This window comes from Camelus ferus, chromosome 6 (genome assembly GCF_009834535.1).
Source record: "Camelus ferus isolate YT-003-E chromosome 6, BCGSAC_Cfer_1.0, whole genome shotgun sequence".
In the NCBI taxonomy this organism is placed as follows: domain Eukaryota; kingdom Metazoa; phylum Chordata; class Mammalia; order Artiodactyla; family Camelidae; genus Camelus; species Camelus ferus.
The window spans coordinates 69,110,517-69,127,784 of NC_045701.1; the positions used below are offsets into that span (position 1 = coordinate 69,110,517).

Sequence of the window (17,268 nt, forward strand, 5' to 3'; positions counted from 1 at the left end):
CTGGACCATTAAACCACACATGATGTGAAGGCTAGTAAAGTGTCAAAATTTATGAGGAACTGCACTAGATAAAAACTCCCTGTCATATACTGTTCTATGAGATTCTTCAGTTTTAGCTTTCATCAACACATAATTGACTTAGCAAACTCAACAAACTAAATCTCTTCCACCAGACTACCTCTTACAGATTAGTGTGAATGTGAGTTGAATGATGGCAACTTGAAAGACTTAAACGGCTCCAAATTGAACTTCTTTATTTAAAAGCACCTTTCTGGGAAGATTATGAGTGATGCTTTTACCCCCTTGGCTTTCCAAACTCATTTAATGACTTACTATAACTTAAAAAAATTGCATATAAGAATAAAATTGCTCTGAAAACGAAAACAAAGAAAAAAGAATAAAATTGCCTTGCCATAAAAAGAATTCTTCCCACAATAACATAAGAAAAAAATTTCTGTTTTGTATCTATATGAGATGATGGCTGTTCACTAAAGTTATTGTGGGAATCATTTCATGATGTTTGAAGTCAAATCATTACGCTGTACCTTAAACTCGTAAGTGCTGTATGTCAATTCTATCTCAGTAAAACTGGAAGAAAAAAAAGTATTCTAAGAGTCATATTTGTTCACGTTATGGGATTATTTAGTATCTTCTAAGGAAATTCTATGGGAGTCAAACTCACTAGTATTATTTAAATATTTCCAAATAAATAAAATGATAGTTTGAACCACCGAAAAAGATTATTTAAAGCTTTAACTGCAATAAAAAAGTAAACTGACCAGAGATAAAAATCCAAAATTAAATTACTACCTTAAAGAAAAAAGTTAAAAAGTATAAGTGAGTTTCCAGGCAGCTTTTAATTTACTACCATCTTTTAAGGTTAATCTTTTAAACTTTGCTTATAAATAACCTGAAAACAGATTGTACAGCATAATGATTAAGAAGTATAGATTATGGAGTCAGATTATCTGGGTTCAAACCCTAGCTTCTACCACTTATCACATCTGTGGATTCATGAAGGTCACTGAACATCTATAAACTTCAGTTTTCTCATTGTAAAACTGGGAAGAATAATAATTTCAGGGTTATTTTAAGGATTAAGTGAGATAATTCAGAGTTTTCTTTCTCATGCCATATTCATTTACCATGTAGCAAAATGCAGTGAAAACAGCTAAGAAATGCAGTGTCACCTAGTTCAGTGACACTTTAGATACACCATGACCCCATTTTATATAGCAATGAATATTGCCACCTTGGAACTGAATCTCAAGTGAGAGCTACCTTTGTTCTCTAACATGTTATATAACCTTTTAAAAATTTTACTTTAACATGTTTTTTTCTATAAGCCAAATCAATGTTTTACTAAAGTAGACATAATTAAAAACTGATCACTTAGATGATAATTATGTGAAATTGCTTTGAGAAATTCTATTTGGGAAAGAATATTCCACAAAAAATCTGCTTAACAATTACAGTGCCTATTTATAATGATGCAAATGTCTACAGGACTCATTCTTTCTAGATATAGATAGATTCCACATTCTATGGACCTGTTAATTTGACTCAGGCTCAAAATATTTACTAAAAAATTTTATTATGACATGTGTGGGTAAACTATGTACCTTTTTATTTCAGATTGACAGAAGTTACTAAATTAAACCATTCAATCTAAAATCCTTCAAAATTGTTTACATTAGTATAAAGATGACCTAAACAAGAATATGTAAAAAAAAACAGGGTTACAACTAAAATATTTACTTGAGAAAGAAATGGAAACTGATTGTTCTTTAAAACAAATTTCCAAAGTAACAAAACCGCCCAGTGAAAAACTGTGATGGGATTTTTATATTCATGTAAACTTTTAGTAATGTACATTCAGTTATTCCATGACAGTAGTTTTATTTCTCATACTGGCTCGGTCTGAATTATTTTGTAGCACTTACTCAAAACTAAACAATGATATACTTAGACACAAAAATGTTAGAAATGTATTTATCTATTTTTGTATTGTCATCCTATAGTCACCTAAGACTAATTTACAGTCTTAATTCTAAGGAAATCTGAACATTAAACAACCATTCTTTGAAAAGTATCTACCTAAAAAACATTCCACATATAACTGATATTTGGTAGACTACTAATTAAGTTTTTCTTAGATTAGCATCCCAGGTTAAAAATCATAGGATCCCCAAAGATAAGCTGATGTACTTTCACTTATTTCATCTGAAATTTAACTTAGATTGAAAAAAAGTAATAGCAATGAATGTAAATCTGGGATACATTTAATTTTCAACTGAATTTAATATTTCTTCTCATTTCTCTGTCAACATTGAGCACTAAATAAAATCCACTTGTTAAAAAACTCAACTAATATGCTAATATGAACAATTTTACAAGATCAAATTAAATTTATTTTAACACCTAGTCTTGAGGTAGACAATCCTTTTTTAACCTACTTGGTTTATTTATTAGACTTTCCTAGAAATCATCAGATTTAGTATCAACAGACACACAGACAGCAGCTTTCCAATTCATTAGTTTCTATATTCAGTCAAATCAATTCCTGTATTATAAAGATACCAAAGCTGTACTTTTAAAAAAGTATGTCAGTGCTATACTAGGGGTGTAACTCCTTATAAAGCAAGCACAAATGTGGCATCAAACTTACTTTTCCAAAGAAGCCTTTGAAGAACTTCCTTTCCTGGAGGAACAGGGGGACAAGTCGAGCGCTATTATTGTACGGGCTAAATGTCCCAGGGTTTCACAGCAATAAGCACATACAGAGGTTGGGAAGGGGCAAAGTAGGAAAAGGGGAGGGAGTGAGAGTTTTAAAGAGTTATCCATACTAGGAGTGACAAGGAAAAAGGAAGGGTGCGTGAAAACGCAGGGAAACATACTGTATGGCCTAAGAATCTATGGAAAGAGTGAAAAGAAATCAGAACCTGTATCCATGCAGAGCAACTAGTTAGTTAGTATTCTCTATTTCCCCTTAAAATAGAAATTATCCAAATTTGGCAGCAGAGAAAAAGATTAGGACATACTCGTTTGGTAAGATTTATATTTAAAATTTTATAATAGTGGGTGGTAAATAGATTGGTTCCATATATACTTTTCAATTTAAAATCACTGGTCAAATATGTGGAGGTCACCAATTAAAAAACCAGTCCACATTCAAATAACCACATAATAACATTAGGAAGTATCACACATAAAATTAAATTTTGAGTGTGCAGGGAGGGTCCTTGGCAGACTTTTTCTTGCTGAATTCAAAATGTCACTTAGAGAATCCTTACGCATTAGGATCGATCTGTAGGTATGTGCATGATGATCAATCCTACAACAATGATAGGGAAATAATAGATATGCTCTATTTCAAACACAGAATAAATAATCTATAAAGAACACAAGACCAGTGCTTTCACTGGAGCTGAGGGGAAAAAATATATCTGGGAGCCAAACCACATCTGTGAACGTCAAATGAAATCTGAGGAATAGGGATGTTTTCTTTTTAAAAATGCTACTGTTTTAGAATAAAGAAACTTGCATTCACAATTATAAATATACAATTCTGAAACTATGTACACAAGAGAGACATAGCTGTCTATGGTCCCAGCATCAATTTTTAAGCATATACAAACTGTGAAAACTGACTACCTTTAAAACCTGAAGAACTTACACAAAGTAGATGAGTTCTAACTCACCCAGCTAGCTTAGCTTTAACATCTCCTAGTTTTGGTGGAACTATACTTTAAGCCTTTGCCATTTACAATTTGCTTTTATTATTGGGTAAATGTCTAGAAAAAGACAACTGTACAGAAATCTGCCTCTCTCAGATTATAAACTCATTCAATACTCTCAAACACTGAATAGCTTGTTTCCTCTCTAGGTTTTGAAAATCACAAACAGCATCAAATATTTCCACAAAATGTTTCAAACTTAAGCTGCAAATATAATAAAGTAATTGGGGTATAGTTATTGGAAATAAGACTAAGCTTATTTCTGCTGCCAAGTTTGGTGACCCTTGCTTTGTTAGCTTTAAGTAACTACCAGCTTCTAAAGTTGCAGCCAAAGTTAAAAGGTTCACCATCCTTTAGGGATACGGAAATGAGGGAAGGAGATCTGTTAATATTTAATTTAGCTCCCGAAAAGCTCTTGTTAAACATGGAGTTTGCCTTCTTTTTAGAAAAGACCTCGGATGTTAATGAAAAAAGTTGCCATGCAAAATGCATAAAAAGACAGTTACTAGATTAGAAAATAATATTAACTAAAAAAATTAAGTTATGATTCTTTTACCTGCTAAAACAAGAACATACATTAAAACAAATATATCAAATAGTGAATAAAAAACCAACATATTAGAAACTGGTAGTATAATGAAACTAGTCTAAAACCAAGACAGAGAGGGAGAAACATTTACAGAGACAATGGAAGATAAGACCTGTTAAAAGGAAGGGCATCTTGGACCAGTGTCAAACAAGGCAACCAAAAGCCCTATATACTTCTTACAAAATAGACTGATAAATGACAGCACTCCTCACCTTGAAACTAACTATGCTATAAAGGCACTGGAAATGGGCAGTAGCCATTTCTGTTATCTATCCTATACAATCTAAGTCCCTACGTGGCTAACTTGTAAAATTACGCCACAGAGGAAACAAATTGCAATAGCTGTAAATAAGTCTATGCATACAAAGTAAAAAAGAAATTAAACACGTTTATACTCTGAGAAGCATGTTGTTTAGTTATAATATCTTTTCATTTGAGAATATTAAGTATGCTAACTTCTAATTGAAGTTAAATGTTTAATAGATGTTTCTAATTAAAAGTAGGTTGAAGGGGAGAGGGTATAGCTCAGTGGTAGAGTGCATGCTTAGCACTTAATATGAAATACCACCACTAAAAGAATTAAAATTTAAAAAAATTGTTTAATTAAAAAAAAGAAATAAAATTTTTTAAAAAGTAGGTTGAAGTTAAAGTAATCCTAAATTGTGAGGGACAACTTCAAGGGAAAAAAAAAGCTGTGCTTGCATATTATCCTGCTTCCTCAATGCCCCACAAACTTAAAAAGCACTAGAATGTTACATTTTCAGTTCAAAGATCATTCAAGTGATAGGTTTAAGATGTCTGTTTTCCTCCCCAACCAAAAAAAAAAAAAAAAAAAAAAAAAGTTTGTTTTCCTACTTAACTGGTACATCTGAGCTTTTGTAATTCTTAAAATTTTAAAACTTTTTGGCATTCAAACTTCTTCTGTAGGCATGCTATTTCTTCTTTAACCTGTAGGTTTGTACATTTTTACATTTGCTTCCATTTATTTGAAATTCCAAGAGGAAGATTTATCATCTATGAAAACAAACAAATCTCCAGACACACTGCTTTTGGCACAATATAAGCACCTGGCACAGCAGATTGGAGTGTTTGTTAGATGAATGTTTGGTAACAGGGGGACAAGACATCTAGAAATTTCTGCATAGTAAAAATATAAAAAGAAAATAAAAATCACAAATTTTTGTGGACTAACATGATCTGAGAAGAATAACATCTGAAGACTTCCAAGTTTCTGCAAGCTTTTCCATACAGCATTAGAAAGGATATTAATACAAGGGGAAGCTTCACTGAGTAAGATAAATAGGAAATTGGCACTAGTCTCCCAGAAATTCTATCTTTTAAAATAAAAATACATGTTTGCCTATGTAAAATTATTATACAACACTTGCTCCAAGTCTCCTGGATAGGGTTAGTCTGGACAATTTTAAAGAACTTCTTGAATCGAAAGTTCAGAAGTGGTCAATTTCCCCTCAAAGTTCAAAAGTCTAAGCATGTCCAGAAAAGCAATCAATATACATAAAATTTCATTTTAGTCATAAAGGGCACAGGGAAATAAGGATCTTTTAGAGATATGCAAAAGGGTTTCATAAACTTTAAAATATTGAATATAACAAATGGTTATGATGATTATTGTGAGATTCAATTTGACCACATATTGAAGACTAAGTTGTTTTAATGAATATTTATTCCAGAAATGCTTTTTGAGTGGCTATGATGTGCCGGACACTGCATAGATATTCAAGTGGTAATCTGTTTCCTATTTCTGGTGAAAATAAAAACTAATAAAATTTTATTAAATAGTCCTCAAATAATCATGCTTATGGTTTATAATCTCCTTGGTTCAAAACAAAAAGGTGAGATGAAACAAAAAGACTTACTCAACTAAAAACTCTGTTTTAAAACTAGACAGTGAATAGTTGGCTATTTCTGGGATTACAAGTGATTTTATGCACTGTTTTTGTTCATTTGCATTTTATAGAATGAATATATACTACCTATATAAAGAAGAGATGTTTCTAATTAAAAACAGGTTGAAAAAAAATAACTAGACAGTTAAGAGGACTGACTGCTCATCAAAACAACTAAATACCACACTTCTTAATCATCTTCTGGGCAAACTTAACCATCCCTAGTTTCTCCTTATTTAGAGTAAACATGAAAACATACTCTGAATTAAAAGACTTTCCAAAGGCTCATTCCACAGTTCCCTTTGAAACGTTATATAAATTGTAAGATTTTAATAACTAAAGTTTGTTTCAGGCCTACCTAGTCTATTCACTGACTTGTCTGTTGTTTTCAGTCATTAGTATTACGATGTTTAAAATATTCTTTAATGACTAGCAGAGAAAATCACTGTATTACTTTTTTCAGTGTTCTTAGATAATCTTACCTTATTCTTCTAGTGAATTTAGAATTACTTTGTTAAAGAAGAGACTGAATTTAAACTTCTTGGAAAATTAAATTATCTGAGGCTGTATTTAACTGGAGAATATATTCAGGCAGACATGGAATTCTATAAAGTTCCTTTAACATTTATGATGATTAACTGGAGAGCACAGAGAGACTAAGGAAGGCTTCAATTATTTAAGAATTTAAATCACCAAAATCTGAGGTAACGTGCATCTATGTGTACATATGTCTATATATTGGGGTCTTTTTCTAGTTTTTGGCATACTATAATTATTTTTCTCCTTTCCTTTCTATGACAGATTCAGACATTTGTTCTAAAATATGATCCACTTCTCTGAGTTCATTGCTTCTTTAATTTTGTATCTTTTATTTTGAGGAATTATATGTAAGAGGTCATATAGAATGTACCAAGAAGCAGAAAAGTTTTGATTACTAAGCAAATTGAAAAAAAAAAAAAAAGTACTCATTAGTAGCCAAAGTTGCGGCAGCCCACCACACCAGCAAATCCAAAGCAACAAGTATTTAATGCTGTTTGGGGCAAGGGCATGCAAAAGTAATGCTTAAAGCTTTCACAGAAAAGGGGGAAAGGCCACACACTGGAGAGAAGGAAGGCTGTGAAGAGGGCTGTCAGAGCTTATGAAACAGTCTTTAAATCTATCCAAAATATGAAGTTAACACTTTAACCTGAAACTTTATCAACTCTGAACCCATTCTCTCCTTTTATGAAACACACAGGCATGTGCTTGGGATGAGTTCTATGGCATAACAGGCAAAGTAAACATTATTTATCCTGGAAAAGGACTCTCCATTTCGAGTACGTGCTGAAGTTTGTGCACAAGGCAGGGGAAATACATAGTTTGTCAGAAGAGAAGGAAACCGAGGAGCAGCAGTCACGATAATTAAGTTCCCCCCAAATGTAACCCTCACAAGCCAATAACACAGATATCTCTACTTTCTACTTTTTCCTGGAAAGCTGTTTCTTATAGTAGATTTAAAATCAGTAATTTATAACTGAATTATCACAGTTAGGTTAAAACGCTAACTGAAATAGTTTAATCCTGGTTTTAGGATATTATTCTTCTATAAGAACTCATACCATGTGTTTAACATGGGTTCTGAATCAAAAATATCTTTTAGATAATGTCTGGCCTAAAACAGAAGTTGGTCTTTGTAACTTACACCTTTGGATGAACAACACAAGGTGCTCGTTATTAGTGAGCCCACATCTTCTGCCTTAAGAGAAACACTGTTCTTACTGGATAGTGGGTCACTAAAATTTACTGAGCAAAATCTTTTAATATTTACAGCATATAGATCAACACTGGCAACCATCAAATACATACAGCTTTCAATCTTTTTACAGCATCTTCACAGATGTGCATTCCTCTCGATTCATCAACTTCCACATGGCCAAGGTACTGTAGAAAGAAGAGAAAAGTTAGGGCTATTGTTACGTTTACTGAGTAGCTGTTGTATGGTAGGTATTATGCGGCAGAAAACTGAATATTATATTTCTGCACTCAAGAAACTCACAGCCATTATAGAAGAGTTAAGATAATGTTACTTTAATTACCCTCAGGTTTTCATATGAATGAGATTCAGAATAAAGGTCTCAAAGAGTTGTTATAGAGGAGTAGGTGAAAAGGTACATGATAAACACTAAATGCTGCCTAATTACTGGATCTGAGGCATAACCGCCTGTGCTAGACACAGTTACTATATCTCTAGACATAAAAATAACCCTAAAACAAAGTGTATGTGTGTGTGTGTACACCGAAAAAAGCACAAATACAACAGTTATTAAAGGGCTGAAGAGATCACAGACTCCTTTTATGGGAAACACGTAAGAGTAGTAGGGCAGAGAACTAAAACAAATTTTAAGAAGGTAGTGCATTTGAATTGTAAAAGATATGTAGAATTTGAAGATGTAGAAATGGAAAGATTAGGAAACTATTTTAGACAGGCAGAATTAAGCTATAGGTATGGGGTAGAATAACTATATACCAGCAAGTATTCCTGTCTGGCTACAATGAGGTATATACAGCTGGGGAATCTGAATGCTGAAATGAGTCTGTACTTAATCCTAGAGGCAATGGGGCGATAATAAAGCTTTTCTGGCAAGGTAGTAATATGATTCAAATTGTACATTAGTATAGGAATAGTCCTGGGTTAGAAAGTAGAAGGGATAATGGCAGTATCTCAAGTGATCTTTTAAAAGGAAATTCAGGGTCTGGTTCTTGGTAAGATGAAGTAGACACACTTTACCCTGTCCCACCCTCTAAATGAAACCGTAAAACGTGGACAGAATACATGAGCACCTATTAGAATTCTCTGTAAAGAGCAGAAGATGCACCAGGGAAGAACACCAGAATTCAAGGTATTTCTGAACTGGCTGGAAGTTCACCTTCTCTGCCCCTCCTCCTCTTTGGTACCTCTAGCCTGAACATAATACAGCCAGATATCAAAATTGAGTGCTATGGCACAGAGAGAACTCTGGGAAAAGTACTCTGGCTCTGGCTCAAGAACCAGGCAAGGGAAGAGTATAGGAATCCTCTGCCCTTTTATCTATCTCTTTTCTTTGTTCTTTCATATCCCAGCTCCCATGAAATCCAGTGGTCGTGTTGGTGGTGGTGGTGCAGGAAACCTGCAAGAGCCACACTTGGGAGACAGGGGAACCGTCTTCTTTATTTACAGTGAATGCAGTTCCAGGAAGGTGGGGCCAAAAGCCTCCTTCCCCTTCTGCTTTCCACCCACTTCTGCTTCTCTAACTCTCCCACCAATTGGCCCTGGATGAAGGTAAATCAATGGGAATTCATAGTAGAGTACAATAACCAGAGCCCTAGGAAACACAGGCATAGAGAGTTTAAGTACCTTGCCCAAGGTCACTCAGCTAGTCAATGCTCAAACCCAAGTAGCCCGACCCAGGACTGTCTTATATGCTCATATGTTGAATTTTTCAGTTTTACTCCTATCTTTCCAATACCAAATAAATGCATAAAACTAACATTAAAATCAATTTAGGAAACTGCTAGACTTTAGGTAACAAAATACCTGAGGTATCAATAATAAAGATCATAAACTAAGGACAAGATAATTAAATGTCTAAAGAATTGTAACAGCTGTAATCTTGAATAAACAATATATATAAAACACCAAGAATGCTCACTTTTTTTTTTTTAAAGTGTCTGGAAGACTTTCTTAAAATTGAAGTATAGTTGACTTACAATATGTTAGTTTCTGGTGTATAGCAAAGTGACAGATATATGTTATGTCTATCTCTCTCTCTATATATATAGATGTATATTCTTTTCCATTATAGGTTATTCCAAGATACTGATTATAGTTCCCTTTGCTATACAGTAGGAACTTGTTATCCATTTTATATAGTTTGTTTCTGCTAATCCCAAATTCCTAATTTATCCTATGCCCCTTTCCCCTCCAGTAACCATAAATTTGTTTTCTATGTCTATGAGTCTGTTTCTGTTTTGTAAATAAGTTCATTTTGTACCATTTTTTTAGATTCCACATGTAAGTGGTAACATATATTTGTCTAACTTACTTCACTTTGTATGATAATCTCTAGTCCATGCTGTTGCAAATGGCATTATTTTATTCTTTTTATGGCTGAGTAATATTCCATTTATTCATGCATGTGTGTGTGTGTGTGTGTGTATACACACCACATCTTCTTTATCCATTCATCTGTTAATGTACATTTAGGTTGCTTCCATGTCTTGGCTAACATAGACAGTGCTGCTATGAACACTAAGGTGCATGTATCTTTTGGAATTAAGGTTATATTTTGGTCATTGATCCACCAAATTAATTTTTTTTATGTGGTGTGAGGTAGGGATCAAATTTCATTCTTATTTAAATGGAAATCCAATTTCCCAGTACCACTGGGTGACAAGACAATTATTTCCCATTGAGTGGACTCTGCATCCTTGTCAAAATTCAACTGGACATAGATGTATCAGACTAATTTTTATTTATCTTATTTGCTTCTTCAATCTGAGGATTCAAATACTGGTTTGAATTAATTCATCCTCCAGTCTAAACCTGGAACTCCCATTAGGTCTGCTAGTGCTACTGGACTTTTTAATGTGTTCATCCATGTTTCTTCACCTCTTTTTCATATTTTCTCTTCAGAACCTTCTGCTGCATTCTGGGTAACTTTATCAAATTTATTTTCCAGTTTACCAATTGCCTTTTCAGCTAGGTCTAATCCACTATTTAATCTATCTACTAAGTTCAATTTCACTAACGATATTTTTCATTTTTAGAAGCTTAGACTTGACTCTTTGTGAAATCTGTCCATTCCTTTGAAAACTTTTTTCCTTATGGTTGAATTCCTTTTTTTATGTCTCTAATAATTTTATATATACACATTTTACAGTCTCCTTTACAGTCTACTATTTCAACTTCTTAGAGTGCTAATCCTCTTGTTGACCTTTATTGTAGAATCTTTTGTTTCTGCTGATCATTTCCACATATGATTTATAACTTTTTAAAAATTATAAATTCATCTTCAGTGAAGCTCAATTTTTCTGGGGGAATTCATGCATTTTGGATTGTGGAGTGATTTTTACATTTGTTTCTAAAAAGTTCCCCAGGTGTATTAGTAGCCTAAGGCCTACCGTACACTAATTCGAAGATTCTTACACTATGCAGGTTATAGCATATGAAGTCCAAACCCACGGTTTTAATTTTTCCTGGGAGATTCCTTTTCTCTCTGAAGTGAGTAGAGGCAAGCTTTTTTTGTTTTTTGTTTTGTTTTGGATTTTGCTTTTCTTTTGGTTTTTGCTTTTCTTTCTAGTTCTCTATTTCGCTGATTGTAAAGAGCACTGAAGGTTCTTGTTCCATGCTGCACTCTCAGTTCTAATTCTTTACTTTTTATGAGTTCAGGACTTGCAGAATGAATGTTAAAAACAAAAGCTCTAGCTCACAAACCCTTTCCCTCTTAGACTGCTCCATCAGCTAGCATGATTTCTGCCTTGCTCTCAAATTTCCCCTTAATTTCTGGTAATTGAAGAGAGCTGTCTTTATTGAAAGCTCAGCTACGATTTAAGAGAAAAAAAGTCTGTTTGTTTGAAAACAGAGTCAGCATTTCTAGGTATTTGTGTTGGGAGTATTTCTATGTTAGCTTAATCCACATTCTGCCAGAATCAGACCTATAATATTTTCCAACTAAACTGACTGGTTTTTCTATTTATTGATTTCAGCCTGTCTTATAAGTAGCCAAAATTCTAGAATTTCCTATCATATAAAACATTTTTTTTGGTTGATTCTCCTGGGCAGATAGACATCCTCTGCAGAAACAAACAAGACAAAAACATTATCCAGATTTACTACATTTATAGTTTTTATTTATTTTCTCACTCTAAGGTACTTATTACCATTTCTAAATCAGTGTTGAATAATAGTGGTGTTTAAGAGCAATCTGATCTTCCTTCTGAATTTAATGTACATGTTTTACCATTATGCATGGAGCTGGGATAGTTTTTCAATCATTTCAAGAATGTATTAGAGCTAGTTTTATTTTGCTAAGAAGATTTATCAGAATTGAATAATAACATTTTAAACGTTTTTTAAAAATTGAGATGTAATCCACATCACATAGAATTAACCATTTTAAAGTGAATAATTCAGTGGTATTTAATACATTCACAATGTTGTACAATCACCACCTTTATCTAGCCCCAAGACATTTTCTTTACACCAAAAGGAAAACTGTACACTAAGCATTTGCTTCCCATTGCCCCTCCTCACAGCCCCTAGCAAACAATAACCTAAATTCTGTCTTTATGGATTAATTTATTCTGGATATTTCACATAAATGGAATCATACAATATGTGACCTTTTGTGTCTGACACAAGTATTTCATTTAGCATACTGTTTTTGAGGTCACCACACTGTAGTATGTATGGGTACTTTATTGCTTTTTATAACTGAGTAATAAGTATTTCCATAGTTGGTTTTTCCATTCTTCCACTGAGGAGCATTTGGGCTGTTTCCATCTTCTAGCTAGTGTTATTAATGTGATGTTACAGATATGAGTGTACTTGTATTTACTGGAGTACCTGTTTTTTATTCTTTTGGGTATACAGCTAGCAGTGGAATTGCTGAGCCATATGGTAACTCTATGTTTAGCTTTTTGAGGAGCTGCTAAAACACTTTCCACAGAAGCTAAACCATTCTGTGCTCTCACTAGCAATGTAAGAGGGTTCTAGTTTCTTCCACATCCTCATCAACACTTGTTTTCCTTTTTGTTTTCTATTTTTTTAAGCAGAGGCATCCAAGTGGGTATAATGAGTTACTTTATTGTGGTTTTGGTATGTATTTCCTTAATGACTAATGGTGTTGAATATACTTTCATGTGCTTGTTGGCCATCTGTATATCATCTTTGGTTCAAGCCCTTTACCCATTTTAAAATCAGGTTCTTTTCTATATTCTGGATACTAGACTTTTACCAGACATTTGATTTCCAAATATTTTCTCCCAGTCTGTAGTTGTCTTTTCACTTCCTTGGTAACATCCTTTGATGTACAAATTTTTTTAACTTTAATGAAGTCCAATTTATCTAGTTTTTCTTTTTTTCTTGCTCATGCTTTTTGGTGCCATAATACTTAAGGTGGTCATGAAGGTTTACCCCCTATGCTTTCTTCTAAGAAATTTATGGGTTTTAGTCTTATATTCAGGTTGCTGATCCATTTTGAATTAATTTTTGTATGTGGTATGAGGTAGGGTCCAACTAATTTTTGGATATCCAGTTGTTTCATCACCATTTGCTGAAGAGACTATTCTTTCCCCACTGAATGGTCTTGTACTCTTGTCAGAAGTCAACTGGCCACAGATGTTTAGGTTAATTTCTGCACTCTCAGTTCTATTCCATTATTCCATACATCTGTCCTTAATGCTAGTACTACAATGTTTTCATTACTATAGCTTTGTACTAAGTCTTCAAATCAGGAAGTGTAAGTCCTTCAACTTTGCCTGCATTGCAATGATAAAGTCTTTTTCCTCTTAGGCCCATCAATGTGATGACCTATATCAAATTTCCTGTTACTAAATCGTTTGTGAGTTCTTGAGTTAAATCCTACTTTGGTCTTTAGTATACTTTTAGATCTCTCTTTTTTTTTTCTGCCTACGTTTTCATCTTAAGTGGAGTTGATCTGTGATCTGTGATCTTTTGTTTTTGTGCTATTTTTGTTAGGTAGTTGTATCAGGATTTTGTTAATGTCATTAAAATTTTTTGGAAACTCCTCTTTTTTTTTCTCCTATGTGCTCTGGTATAGTTAGTTAGCATAACAGTTATTCTTCAGGGTTGTGAAAGAATTGACCTGTGAAACCATTTATACTCAGTCTTTTGGGGGAGACAGAGAAAGTTGTTAAAACCCCAAAACTATTTCCCTCATGATTAGTGGCCTATTTAACTTTTATGCTTCTTCTTTAGCTAATTTTAATAGTGTATATTTTCCTAGAACATCCTTAATCTAAATATTTAAATTTATCAGCATAAATGATACAGTATTCATATACTTGAGTCTGTAATTGGGTCTCCCCTCTTTCTTATCTTTACTATCATATATCCATGTTTTCTTTCTTTTTCTTTATTAAGGTTCATTTCTAATACTACCTCCAAATTATTTAATCTCTTTCCACTTTATATTAATAATACAATGAAAAAGTAGGGATTTATGATCTCTGAGTTGCCTTTAGGTATTAAGAAATTAACACAGGTTTCAGAGTGTTCCAAAGGATTTTATTCTGTCATCTTGATTGATGCAACTGGTCACATATGGGTATTTAAGCCAAGAAAAAAAAGGAGGGAAGACTTGGGAGGAAGAAGAGAACAAAAATATCTCATATATGGACTCTTAGTTGCATAATCTATTTTAGAAATATGGAGATGGAAATCAGCCTTGTGTCTTCCTAGACTATGAGAAAAACATGCCAACTGAAAAAAAACATTACTGAAGAGGTCTCTTCTCTTCTCTGAGACACTATCTCACTGAAGAGTTGCAGCTGATTTATGCTTTAATGGCCAAAATATTTGACACTGGGACTTCCTTTGTCCGTATAGCTTTTCCAAATTCCCTCTGAGTAAGGGACTTTTATTCACAAAACTGTAGTTTAGAAAAACTAGTATGTGGAATTTCATTCTTGGATGAATTAAGTCATTTTTCCTTTTCTTGAAAAAAATTATTTAAAAAGTAGATTCTCCCCCTGCTTTGGTACTGTTATCCATAGAGAAGAAATGCAGAGCTCTGATGTGAGAGACTGTACAGTCAGCAGTTCCTAACATTAACAAAAAGTGACATAATAATCATTAATTTATAAGAAGCTATAAGGCATATTATCATACATACATAGCCTATGTTATATAGAAAATATAGGACACAGATGTGCAGAACATGACATCAAACTTGTTTGGGGTCTTTAATCAAAAATGAGTAGTTAAATGAAACTAAAATGAACAACCTTTAAGTACAAACCTGTAGTATAGTTACATTTGAACAAACGATCTAAACTAAGCATATATATTAAATCAAGTCACATAAGTTTAAAGTTTACAAGAACTTAGACAGATTAAAAAACTTCACTTTCCAAATGTGACACCAGGTGTCAAAAAAGTTAACTGACTTAGATAAGGTCATATAACTAAGTAAATTAACAGAGCCAGGAATAGAACTCTGATTTTTTGAGTTCCAGGCAGAGCTATCATCATTCAACTATCTCAACATTACCTCTACAACCCTCCTATTTAAATAATGACCTATAGTTTATTATGCTTACATACATTAACTTAATGGTATTCTTTTTAAAAAAGAGGGTCAATCAAATGGGGGAGTCATCCATTTTGGTCACACTGCCTATCGCTGAAGTGTGGCCTGATCTTCCTAACAGCGTAGTATTTTTTCATAAATGAAATTACCCTGCCTTTCCTAATTAAACTATACTACTGCTAACCAAACAGTAAATATGGGGAATTCTGTTTTATAGAAATATTATAGCTGATAAATGAAGGGATGACAGAACTGGAGTATCATCATTTTGCAACCCTTAATGATTTAATAATCGCAGGCAATGATCATCAATGAGTCCTGTCACCACAAAAAGACAGATAATCAGCTATTATGTGCTTTATGATAATAGTCCACACCACCAATGAAGTATTCCTGGAAAAAAAGAAAAATCAAAACTAAATCTGATCAACTCTCTAAAACTACTAATCCACAAGAACTACATGAAACAGAGGAACATGTTAAACAGAATGAGTTTTTAGCATTTTCAATTTGCTGAGGGGTGAAGAATGAGAGTTCAGGATCTACTCAAAGATAGGTTCCAGTGAATACTACAGCCTCTCAGCTGGAACACCTGGAGAAGTATGCCCTAGGAGTGGAAGTAAACCAGAGGGAGACAGAGCCTTGCCAAAACTGTAATTCAGCCTCTATTATGTTAATACAAAACCTGGCAAAGGCATTATAACAAAGGAAACTAACAGACCAATCTGTCTCAGAAATATAGATGTCAGATTTCTGAACAAAATATTAGCAAACGTTATCCAAGTGATATACTCAAACCCAATTTGATCATGATAGATATGGATCAAGTTGAGTTTATTTCAAGAATGAAAGGCTGGTTGACCACTCAAAAAAAAAATCTAGTAAGTGTAATTTACCACCTAACAGAATTAAAGATAAAAACCATATAATCATTTCAATAGGTGCAAAAAAAGCTTTTGATAAAAATTAGTTTCCATTTATAATTTTAAAATTATTTCTTAACCAAGAATAGAAGGGGACTTATTTAATCTTTGATAAACTGCGACAGGATCAGGAATGAGGCAAGGAGTTTTGGTATCACCAATTCTACTCAGTACTGTACACCAGACTCTGACAACTGCAATGAGGGAACAAAAAGAAATTAGAAGTATAAGGAGTGGAATGTAAGAAATACAACTATAATTATTCACAGTACATATAATTGCATTCATAGAAAATCCAAAAGAATGTACAAGTAAATTACTAGAATTAATAAGTGAGTTTATTGGCAAGGTCACCAGATATAAAAGTCAACTGTTATCATTTTGCAATATATACAAATATCTAATCATTGTTTTGTATACCTGAAACTAATATAATGTTATATGTCAATCATATTTCAATTTTTAAAAGTCAATTGTATTTCTATATTAGCAATAAGCAGAAAATGAAATTTTTAAAAATATATCATTTATAACAGAAGCAAAACTGAATGTCTGATGATAACCTCCATTCACAAATTTACTCTTCTACAAACAGTCTTCCCCAAAACAACATATGGCAACTCTACTCTTCCAATTGCTCAGGATCAAAACTTTGGCACCATTCTTGATTTCTCTTTCTCTCTGTGATACTTCATAAATCTAATCCATCAATAAATGCTTCATCAATCTAATCCATCAATAAATGCTACCATCTCTATCTATAAAATACATCCAGAATCTGATGCCTTGTCACCACTCCCACTACTACCACCCTGACGTTAG

At 33.2% G+C, this 17,268-nt stretch overlaps 1 protein-coding gene across 9 annotated transcripts in view; it reads right to left on the reverse strand.

Moving 5' to 3' along the window:
• NUMB (NUMB endocytic adaptor protein) overlaps window positions 1-17,268 on the reverse strand; it is a 157,450-nt gene that overhangs the window by 26,831 nt on the left and 113,351 nt on the right. For 6 of the 9 annotated variants that reach the window (XM_032482323.1, XM_032482317.1, XM_032482318.1 and 3 more), the window contains 2 exons: window positions 8,079-8,153; window positions 2,669-2,701 (listed from right to left, as the gene is read on the reverse strand). In XM_032482323.1, the coding sequence (XP_032338214.1) occupies window positions 2,669-2,701; window positions 8,079-8,153 (108 nt within the window). The remainder of the gene's footprint in view (window positions 1-2,668; window positions 2,702-8,078; window positions 8,154-17,268) is intronic. The other 3 variants (XM_032482320.1, XM_032482321.1, XM_032482325.1) reach the window with 1 other exon arrangement.